The sequence below is a fragment of the Carassius carassius genome, chromosome 33, assembly GCF_963082965.1.
Source record: "Carassius carassius chromosome 33, fCarCar2.1, whole genome shotgun sequence".
NCBI classification, from domain to species: domain Eukaryota; kingdom Metazoa; phylum Chordata; class Actinopteri; order Cypriniformes; family Cyprinidae; genus Carassius; species Carassius carassius.
This window is the reverse complement of record NC_081787.1, coordinates 7696371-7707652: the sequence shown is the minus strand read 5'-3', so window position 1 is coordinate 7707652 and position 11282 is coordinate 7696371. Positions and strand designations below refer to the sequence as shown.

The following is an 11282-nucleotide window of genomic DNA, read 5'->3' as shown; positions in this document are numbered from 1 at the left end:
CCATAAAAGTAGACACCTCATGTCTGTCAAGCTTGAATTTTAAAGCAATATTTTTGTGATGTAGTAAGATGTATGCTGCGTTCCAGGCAGGTTTTTGAGCCCATAAGTCACGATTTCAAACCACGACTCACGACTTTATAGCGTTCCAGGCAAGTCACGCCAAACTTCCTGAACGTAAGCAATTGTAGCTAGATTATTAATTTTATTGCAATGTTATATTGTCCTAAAATCGTTTTTTTAACGTGCACCACTTGCGTAAACACTGCATCCATAGGCAATACTATCCATAGAGGCTGCCATTGTTGTTTCGCAGGCTATGTGACGTCAGAGTTCGTAACTCGGAGTACATCTATCTAGTACGAGTTCACGGGTGGGAAGTCACGGGTTTGACTGCTGTTCCAGTGCAGTTTCACGGGTAGAAGGTTGGAAAAACACGGGTTACGGGTTGCCTGGAACGCGACAGTAGTAAGTACGGGTACACAGGAGACGTGAGATCCAAGTGCAGTGTGAGATTTATTGGGCAATCCAAAATCAGAGTCAAAACAAGCCGGGGTCGTAACCAAACATCAGTCCAAAACAGAAACAAACAAATAAACAAACAGGATCAAGAACAGGAACTAGAAAACTAGGAACACAAGGAAACCCGGTGATGGAAAGTAAGGACTCCATGCAGACAAACAGAAAAGGACTGGTTAATATAGGGAGGATAATGACTAACAAGTGAAGACACCTGAGTGCAATTAACAGGAGTGCAATTACTGTGATGAAGGGACAAGGCTAGTGGGAATTGTAGTGCCTACGGTGAGGTGCCTATGGGGAAGTGAGACCACAAGTGGACACCCAGGGAAACAGAGACCAGACAGCGTGACATTATCCCCTCCTCCACGGAGCAGCTACCAGATGCTCCACCCGAACCCAAGAAGAGACCAAAGAATACAGAGACCAGGAGGGAGGTGGAGCGGCGGAGGACCAGGGGGAGGGACGGAGGGCCAGGTAAAATGGGGAAACAGAGACAAGTGCAATTAACAAAAACAAGGAACCCAGGATGGAGGTGGACCAGCGGAGGACCAGGGGGAGGGAAAGGTAATAGAGGGTAACAAAGACAGGAAGTGTCAAAAAAAACAAAAAACAAAACAACAACAAAACACAAGTCCAGGGGAGAACAGAAAGTTCAGTGGCCCAGGGCCGAACCGACAGGGCATGAATCCAGGGTGGAGCAAGGTGGAATTGGAGCCATGAGATTGAGTCAGAAACCCACCAGGGCGGCGCAGAAGACCACCAAATCTGTGCGGTCGAAACAGAAGCCCACCAGGGCGGTGCAGAAGACCACCACAACCGTGCGGTCGAGACAGAAGCCCACCAGGACGGCGCAGAAGACCACCACATCCGTGCGGTCGAGACAGAAGCCCACCAGGGCGGCGCAGAAGACCACCACAACTGTGCGGTCGAGACAGAAGCCCACCAGGGCGGCGCAGAAGACCACCACAACCGTGCGGTCGAAACAGAAACCCACCAGGGCGGCGCAGAAGACCACCACATCCGTGCGGTCAAGACAGAAGCCCACCAAGGCGGCACAGAAGACCACCACAACTGTGCGGTCGAGACAAAAGCCCAACAGGGCGGCGCAGAAGACCACCACAACCGTGCGGCCGAGACAGAAGCCCACCAGGGCGGCACCGAGCACCACCACAACCGTGCGGCCGAGACAGAAGCCCACCAGGGCGGCACCGAGCACCACCACATTCGTGCGGTCGAGACAGAAGCTCACCAGGGCAGCGCAGAAGACCACCACAGCCGTGCGGCCGAGACAGAAGCCCACCAGGGCGGCACCGAGGACCACCACATTCGTGCGGTCGAGACAGAAGCTCACCAGGGCAGCGCAGAAGACCACCACAGCCGTGCGGTCGAGACAGGAGCCCACCAGGGCGGCACCGAGGACCACCACAGTGGGATCGATAATACATGAGAGCAAGTCTGGATAGGCAAGTCTGAAACAGAGAACATAAACAAGTTAAGGGTGGCCTCCGTGGCCTCCCACTAGGTGTATTACCATAAAAGTAGACACCTCATGTCTATCAAGCTTGAATTTTAAAGCAATATTTTTGTGATGTAGTAAGATGTAGTAAGTACGGGTACACAGGAGACGTGAGATCCAAGTGCAGTGTGAGATTTATTGGGCAATCCAAAATCAGAGTCAAAACAAGCCGGGGTCGTAACCAAACATTAGTCCAAAACAGAATCAAACAAATAAACAAACAGGATCAAGAACAGGAACTAGAAAACTAGGAACACGAGGAAACCCGGTGAAGGCAAGTAAGGACTCCATGCAGATAAACAGAAAAGGACTGGTTAATATAGGGAGGATAATGACTAACAAGTGAAGACACCTGAGTGCAATTAACAGGAGTGTCTCGACCAGGGCGGTGCAGAAGACCACCACAACCGTGCGGTCGAGACAGAAACCCACCAGGGCGGCGCAGAAGACCACCACATCCGTGCGGAAGACCACCACAACCGTGCGGTCGAGACAGAAGCCCACCAGGGCGGTGCAGAAGACCACCACAACCGTGCGGTCGAGACAGAAACCCACCAGGGCGGCGCAGAAGACCACCACATCCGTGCGGTCGAGACAGAAGCCCACCAAGGCGGCGCAGAAGACCACCACAGCCGTGCGGTCAAGACAGAAGCCCACCAGGGTGGCACCGAGCACCACCACATTCGTGCGGTCGAGACAGAAGCCCACCAAGGCGGCGCAGAAGACCACCACAACCGTGCGGCCGAGACAGAAGCCCACCAGGGTGGCACCGAGCACCACCACATTCGTGCGGTCGAGACAGAAGCTCACCAGGGCAGCGCAGAAGACCACCACAGCCGTGCGGTCGAGACATGAGCCCACCAGGGCGGCACCGAGGACCACCACAGTGGGATCGATGATACATGAGAGCAAGTCTGGATAGGCAAGTCTGAAACAGAGAACATAAACAAGTTAAGGGTGGCCTCCGTGGCCTCCCACTAGGTGTATTACCATAAAAGTAGACACCTCATGTCTGTCAAGCTTGAATTTTAAAGCAATATTTTTGTGATGTAGTAAGATGTAGTAAGTACGGGTACACAGGAGACGTGAGATCCAAGTGCAGTGTGAGATTTATTGGGCAATCCAAAATCAGAGTCAAAACAAGCCGGGGTCGTAACCAAACATTAGTCCAAAACAGAATCAAACAAATAAACAAACAGGATCAAGAACAGGAACTAGAAAACTAGGAACACGAGGAAACCCGGTGATGGAAAGTAAGGACTCCATGCAGACAAACAGAAAAGGACTGGTTAATATAGGGAGGATAATGACTAACAAGTGAAGACACCTGAGTGCAATTAACAGGAGTGCAATTACTGTGATGAAGGGACAAGGCTAGTGGGAATTGTAGTGCCTACGGTGAGGTGCCTGTGGGGAAGTGAGACCACTAGTGGACACCCAGGGAAACAGAGGCCAGACAGCGTGACAGATAGTTGTAACTTGAATTTGTGTTGTCCCAGATATCATCCACTTTCAGTTATTTTTTACTGCACAAAACAGCTTGTTATACTGCTTTACATTGCTAACTTGTATTTCTTATATTATTTTGATGTATTTCCATAATAAACACATTTGTTTGTAGCACAAATAGTTTTACCAAACTTAATTATTCTTCTAGTTATTTGCCTAGTTATTAGCGACTACTAAATCAGAATTCTCATTCATTAAAATAATGGCTTACTTCTGTGTTAAATAAGATGAAATAAGGTGAAATAAGTTGACTAAACAATATAATGTACTGTATATGTAAGGACTATTTTTATGACGAAGCTTGTCAGACCATGGTGCCTAAAACAGTTCATTGTTTGAAAGAAAGCAATTCTGATATTTGGTTAAATATCTTCTTTTGTGTTTCACAGAAGTAAGATTTTCTTTATAGAGAAATAAGAATGTGTAAATGAAGACCTTTTTTATTTTTTGTTTTGGTGTGAACGGTCCCTTTAAGGATAAAGAGATTGTTGATCGTACTGAACTGTTAACAAAACAAGAGCGTGACATGGAAACTCCTAACAAATCCTGGAAATCAAGTGAGATCCACTTAAGCCAGCACAGGAAATGAGCGGTTGCCAGTTTACCCAGTGTTCTCCCTCCTCCTGGGGCCAACAGGATACTATGAGTAACAGTTCTGAGCTGTTAGCTATTTAGTCCATTCTAGCTTCTCATTCCCGTTATACTGCTCCACCGCAAAGAATATACCACCAAACAAGAAATCACTATGGAGATGATGAGCTGTAAGGATGCAAGACTAAGCCTCTAATCTGATGTCATCTTTGCAATCACTAAGCAAACATGTCAAATGCACAGCATTTAATTCACAAAAAACATTCCTATCAGGCACTAGACCAGTCTCATATGTGGGGGTGGAACTTTCTTTGCTTTGGAGAAGGTGTTTGTATTGACAGATTGCACTTTATAGTCCTATGTGTTTTCTGTCTTCTGCTTAATAGGCAGCACATGTTCAGATAACGTACTGAGAAAGCAGACTGACACAAGACTCATATTTTCTGCTAGATTTTTTAAGTTTCTATGGCAAAAGAGTTGCTTTTTCTAATGTTTCTGGAATACAGAAATGTGATGGACTCACTAACCACTGACCTCTCTTCTCCAGGCTGAGGGAGGAAGCACTTATCCTGAGACGATAAGCAATCTACAGGACATCCAGCAGCTGGGAACACACAGCTTGGAAAATCTTAATTTATCTCCTGAAACAGGACCCCAAACGTTGATCATGAGGGCCCACTGCTGTAACTGTACATCAACACAAGCAAAGGAAACAAAACAGTCAAGCTCAGCAAAGATCATTTCTTGTTTTGAGTTTTTTCTTAATAGAGGAATCTGAATGTAGGGATAAATGCATGCCAAAAATAAATACATAAATTAACCTACTTAAAACAAGATCGAAAAAAAAAATGTGTAAAATAATGACACTTTCAGAGATTATCTATTTTATGTACACTGCCCTTCAAAAGTTTGGGTCACTTCTGATCAACTGAATGCATACTAGATGAAAATAAAATACTTGCTAATTTATATAAAGTAATGGTTTATTTTTCTTACTCCACCAGCAAATGTGTTTTATTTTAAGTGTATAATTTTCTGTGATAAATGCTTAAAACAAGAAAATTAATTATATTTCAAAAAGTATTATTTGTATTATGTATAATATGAACGTGTTATATTTAAAATAAATACATTTTAAGATATAGTAAAACTTTTGAACTCTATTTATATGAAAGCTATATATGAAAACAATTCTTAATATCTTACACTAATGTTCTTTTCGGGTTAATTGAACTTATAACAGATATGTTTACTTTTAATTAATTAACTAGATTTCTGATTCAGACTGATCAGTATTAATTACTGAATACTGATCTGTGATGAACTTTTGACTGGAAACTTAATTTATTATCATCAGAGAAGCTGCTTATTAAAACAGACGTGTGAATTTTGTCACCTCGAAAAGCCCTTTTGATAAATAAATGGAAAACAAGCAAGAAAACATTCTAATTAGTGCAATGACACAAATGTATGTCAGTCTCATTGCTGCTGAAAGAGCGCTTGTTCTCTGCTCAACACAATGCCACCATTGACCCCTTTCTCTCGGTCAGAAGTCAGAGGGCTGTAAAAAGCCAACCAATTTCTCCTAGTTAAAAATCACAACTCTTCGTAATGTGCATTGTGCACTATGTCTCCATGGAGCTCTTGTTGGTCCTGGTGTTTCCTCTCTGTCGCCCTAGCTGTCAACACACAGCAAACCTGGTCAGCTCCAGATTTCTCTGGTGAGTGTTTTTCTCAGATTTTGTGGCTGTGATAGAAAAAATTCGGCATGTTGTCTTGGAGCGAACTTCCCAAAGGAAAGAGAACATTTTGTATTTTGTCTTTCAAATAATCCTTATCAACAATCTGTAGTGTATCAGCTTAAGAGAGCTTAAGAATCCATTCTGAACCAATGACAAATATTTTGTATAAAAGCTAGGCTGAAGGAGTGCAAAATACACTATATTTGGGCTTCAAAAGACATTAGAATCAACAAATATGAAGCCAGCTGCAGTGTTTATGTCACAGTACCACAGAAGTCATGATTTAAGTGTCCCTGACAACTGTTGGCTTAATTCCGCTGTTCTGTAGCTGCTTCAAGTAATAATAAGCCAAGAATAGCTCATTGTGTTTATTTGTGAGTGTGTCTGTGCCTGGCACCGCATAACAGAGGACTCTACAGATGCAGAATGGCCTAACCCGAGAGAGTGAGCGAGAGAGAAAGAGAGAGAGAGAGATAGGTACAGGCCAAACATTACAATTGGCATTGATCCAGTTCCGTCTCTCTGAATACTAATGGATATAGACCGGTGAAGGAACGTAGCCATGCTTGTTTAAAAAATAACAGTCTAGAAACCTGAGATGTGTGGAAAAGTGGAGGACAAGAAAGAAATCTTGGCAAAGAAATGTTCTGAAGTATGTTCTCCGAAATTTAAATCCCAAATCTGCCATACAGTGAACAGGAAGACTTCTTTCAAATCCTATTGGGGTCATTACCTCTGACCTCTGCCTCTCTTTCAGTGCAATTTTCTGACAAAGTTAGTTGAGGTTGAGTTTATTTATTTTTTACTATATATTTATTTAGTCTAATTCCCCCCAAAGAGTATTAATAAAATGATGCATAGTGTATTAATAATACAAATAAATGCACAGGCTGACCAGTATTTATTATTTTATTATTATTATTATTATTTAATTCATAAAAAATATATATACAGTACAGACCAAAAGTTTGGACACACCTTCTCATTCAAAGAGTTTTCTTTATTTTCATGACTATGAAAATTGTAGAGTCACACTGAAGGCATCAAAACTATGAATTAACACATGTGGAATTATATATGGAATTATATACATAACAAAAAAGTGTGAAACAACTGAAAATATGTCATATTCTAGGTTCTTCAAAGTAGCCACCTTTTGCTTTGATAACTGCTTTGCACACTCTTGGCATTCTCTTGATGAGCTTCAAGAGGTAGTCACCTGAAATGGTCTTCCAACAGTCTTGAAGGAGTTCCCCGAGAGATGCTTAGGACTTGTTGGCCCTTTTGCCTTCTGTCTGCGGTCCAGCTCACCCCTAAACCATCTCGACTGGGTTCAGGTCCGGTGACTGTGGAGGCCAGGTCATCTGGCGCAGCGCCCCATCACTCTCCTTCTTGGTCAAATAGCCCTTGATGCCTTCAGTGTGACTCTACAATTTTCATAGTCATGGAAATAAAGAAAACTCTTTGAATGAGAAGGTGTGTCCAAACTTTTGGTCTGTACTGTATATATATATATATATATATATATATACCATTTCTCCTTCCTAAATCACTGAAATGTATTAATTTGTATTAATACTTTGTAATAATAAAATTGCAATATTAATAATTTGTATTGTGTATTTGTCTTTTTCTGCTTCAAAACCACTGAAATCTATTATTACAAAAGTTTTATAAAACATTTCATAGGCCTGCCAAAATGCTAAATAATTAACACATATCTTTTTTGTTTTCCTTTTCTTTTTTTTTCTTTTTGCAGTTCTCACTTCCTGGGTTCCAACCCAGTTGGAAATCTCACTTATTTTATTACTGTATCTGTAAGATTTAAACAGCAGTTGTGGTAGAAACCGAGAACAGCTTTCTGCATTATAAAGTTTTAATGTCAGCCACACCTCACAAGAATATATTAGTGAGGGAGTTAGTTTTCCCATTGTCATTCTGCTGGATTTGCCCTGCAACATGTTGGGAGAATCAGTGTGCATTAGTTGTGGTCTACAATGCTGTTTTCTAAAAGCATTCATAATGTCTTGTTTGTATGCAGAGCTATGACATAGGCCTTTATCTCGGCAACAGTGATGCTCCAATTATGTTTCGTCTGCGGCTGATGTCTGCATATACTTTCTTTTAGATTACCTCCACAGGATCCTTAAGAACCACACTGCCCATGCGTGTGATGGAGAGACGCTGTCCATCAGATGCCCCACCAGAACATCTGTGGCTGTTCTCTCAGCATTTTATGGACGCCGTGTTCCAAGTCCATATCTATGCCCACATGCAAACCCGAACATAACGGAGGAAAACACAGACTGTATATCAACAACAGCCATTCAGGTATCTTTGATCTCCATTTCCTCATTCTTAAATTCTAGAGATAACAAATTTCTAGAGCTCATGATAATTAATGAATTTCAGTCAGAATGTGTGTTTTTAATGTCTAGAAAGTGATGTCTGAGTGCCAGGACCGACGGCAGTGTCAGATTCCTGTGGCGAGTCCTGTGTTTGGTCAAGATCCCTGCCCTGAAACCAGAAAATACATCATTGTCTCCTACAAGTGCAAGCCTGGTGAGACACCTATATCTGTGCAATATTTTGTAACCAAACAGGACATCTATATCTACATTACATGCACCCAAATAATCAAAAATGATGGCTCAACTAGATTAAAAACGCTTCAGTTAATCCGACAGAGCTTGATTTGAATGTATTTCGATCTGATTGAAAGTAATGGTGAAATAGTCTGATCAGTAGGCATAAAATAAGCATGTAAACACTTGAATCCACAGTTTTTCACACACCTAATGACTTTCCCTTCTTCACAGAGCATCATCGCTCAAGAACAGTGTGTGAGAATGAGCGGCTGAAGCTGGCCTGTAAGAATGACACGGTTTTGGCCATCTATTCAGCCACGTTTGGCCACCTGGAGCATGACAGCCTTGAATGCCCTCAAGAGGCTAAAACGAAACCAGACATAGGTCTGAGACTGGAATAACACACTTCTCCCATCTAGTGGGAAGGTTTTGCTACAACAGCAGAGGCACCAATTGATGTGTTCAAATCCTTTTTTATTGAACAATATAGAACAGAGGTCATCAGATATGTTTAAAAACACTCATTCATTTAATGAGATTATGTTTAAATGCTTGTTTCCTGTTAGAGTGCTTGTCTCCATCAGCTTTAAGGAGAGTGTCAAGGAAGTGTCATGGGAGGACAAACTGCTCTGTGCTGGCTGATGCTCAGGGATTTGGAGACCCCTGTTTCCCTGGGACCAAAAAGCACTTGCGAGTCTCCTTCACTTGTGGTATGTTTCAATGGGTTTAGAGAAACTACAAATACTTTACATTAATGTTGAAGCAGTCATAAAAATATGTACTTTGTTGTTGTGTATTTAGTACCACGGTATCTACTGGAAGATGTTGGACGTGGAAACATAGATCCTTTCTTGCTCTCTGACTATACACATGGTAAGAAAAATGATTTTATAGTGCTAATTGTCTTTGTTACTAAGCTAATTTTCAATGAATAAACCAGATTGTATTACAAATATAATAACTGTAACTCATTCGTGAGTATTGCATATGAAAAAAATACAGCAAAGTTATACAGTTGTGGTAAAAAGATTTACATACAACTTGCAGAATTTTCAGTATGTTAGTAGTTTTGATAGAATAAAAGGGAACATAAAAATTGCATTTTTATTTATTTATTCTTTGCCCCAAATAAGTTATTTCACTTACCATATAGTCCACGAGACTAAATAATATCTATATTTATAAATAAGTTTGCATACTCTTGATTCTTAATACTTTGTGTTGTTACCTGGATGATTTATGACTCTATTTTTGATAACTGTTTATGAGTCCATTCATTGTTTGTTCTGAGCAGTTTAGCTGCCTACTGTTGTTCAAAATAATCCTCCAGGTACTGCACATTTTCCAGCAGTAACAGTATGATTTTGAGATCCATCTATTCACAGAGGGCAACTAAGGGGCTCATGCAATGCATTAAGAAATGGGGGTGTATTAGAAAGCAAGCATTTGTAAACTTTTGATTAGGGTGTAAACATCTGTTATGTGATATGCAGGGCAGTACTAAATAAAAACTAAAAAGCATTTCTACTATCCTTGCTATTATTTAAAAATGATTAACATTTAGCACATTTTTAAAGCTAAATGTAAACTTTTGACCTGCGACTCAACACAACTGCCAGTCATCGTTGTTGATGGTCTTGCTGACTGCTGGATCCTCCTTCACAGGAGGGTGGTACACTGGCCCCGGTGTGTCCAGACCACAAAACATTTTCACCAACTCTCTGGAAATCTTTTCTCAAATCCAGGGTATGTTAGATATTTGATCTGATCCCAGAATGTTCAAATGATTAATGCCATTTTTTTTTACTTATTATTCATCTTTCTTTTGTATGATCAACTATTTATTCAATTTTAAAAATGTACACGTTTTGTTATATGGAACGTACATGTAAATAATCAGTAAACGCTTAATATACACATGCCAAAGCCTTAGAGAACATATTAATATGAATAATTATGTTTTTTATATATATATATATATATATATATATATATATAGTTTGCTAACATCCGCAGTCAGCAATGGCCTTCATATACGATATTGTCCTCAATATTGTTGATTGTATTGTTCATCCTGCCTCACTTTTCCATTTCCCCAAGGTCTTCCGGAGGCAGTGGCTTTATACTTTGTTTCTGGTATCTGTGCCGGTCTGTTTTTCTTGCTGTGTTTGTTCGGTCTCAAGTCCACCCTGATTAGAGATCTGAAAGACCTGGCCTCTGAGCTAGGAGATGAGCTCACGTCCTCCAGGAGGACACATGGAGGACAAATAGATGATTTTGATGAAGATGATGCCTACTTGCAGTCTTCTTTTCGTCCCCTCCCGCGCCCTTACTACACGCCAGACGTCTTCAACCCAGAGATGATAATGACAGTGGTGATGGAGGACAGGAAGGATGAGGACAAACCTGAGACGGCCAATGGAGACATCTGGCCTCATATCAGCTCCAGCCCTTATGCTATGCACAAAATCAAAACCTCATATGCTTAATCTTGATGTTCTGTGCATATCTGACTGTTTTCCCTATTTAAATTACTACTAGTTATACAATATAACATGAGTGAAGTACAATATTAGATTTTCTTAAATGTGACAAGAATTAACCTGCTTATGTTTTCTGAATAGACTGTATGTAGCCTATGCAGTTTCATATTTATATAACATTTTAACTGTTTTTTTTTTAATGACTGGGGATGGAAATCTGTAATATGATTTCTTTGGAGGGCACATTACAAATAAAATAATAGTGTGCTTATAAAAAAATTTATTCGGAATTTGGTTTGAATAAAAACACTTGCAATACACACAAACACACACA

The 11282-nt window shown here is 41.0% G+C and overlaps 1 protein-coding gene across 3 annotated transcripts; it reads left to right on the top strand.

Annotated features, from left to right (window-relative positions):
- The first annotated feature begins 5662 nt into the window (after nt 1-5662).
- On the top strand, nt 5663-11227 carry si:ch73-335m24.2 (protein eva-1 homolog C). Of its 3 annotated transcripts, XM_059521534.1 has the most exons (8): nt 5664-5856; nt 8006-8208; nt 8316-8439; nt 8697-8849; nt 9032-9175; nt 9267-9338; nt 10131-10211; nt 10566-11227. In XM_059521534.1, the coding sequence occupies exons 1-8, from the start codon at nt 5763-5765 to the stop codon at nt 10952-10954; spliced, it is 1260 nt and encodes a 419-aa protein (XP_059377517.1). In that variant the 5' UTR covers nt 5664-5762; the 3' UTR covers nt 10955-11227. The 3 variants fall into 3 exon arrangements, with proteins under 3 accessions (XP_059377519.1, XP_059377517.1, XP_059377518.1); XM_059521536.1 differs by lacking the exon at nt 8697-8849 and having other exon boundaries at nt 5663-5856; XM_059521535.1 differs by lacking the exon at nt 10131-10211 and having other exon boundaries at nt 5666-5856.
- Nucleotides 11228-11282: the final 55 nt, after the last annotated feature.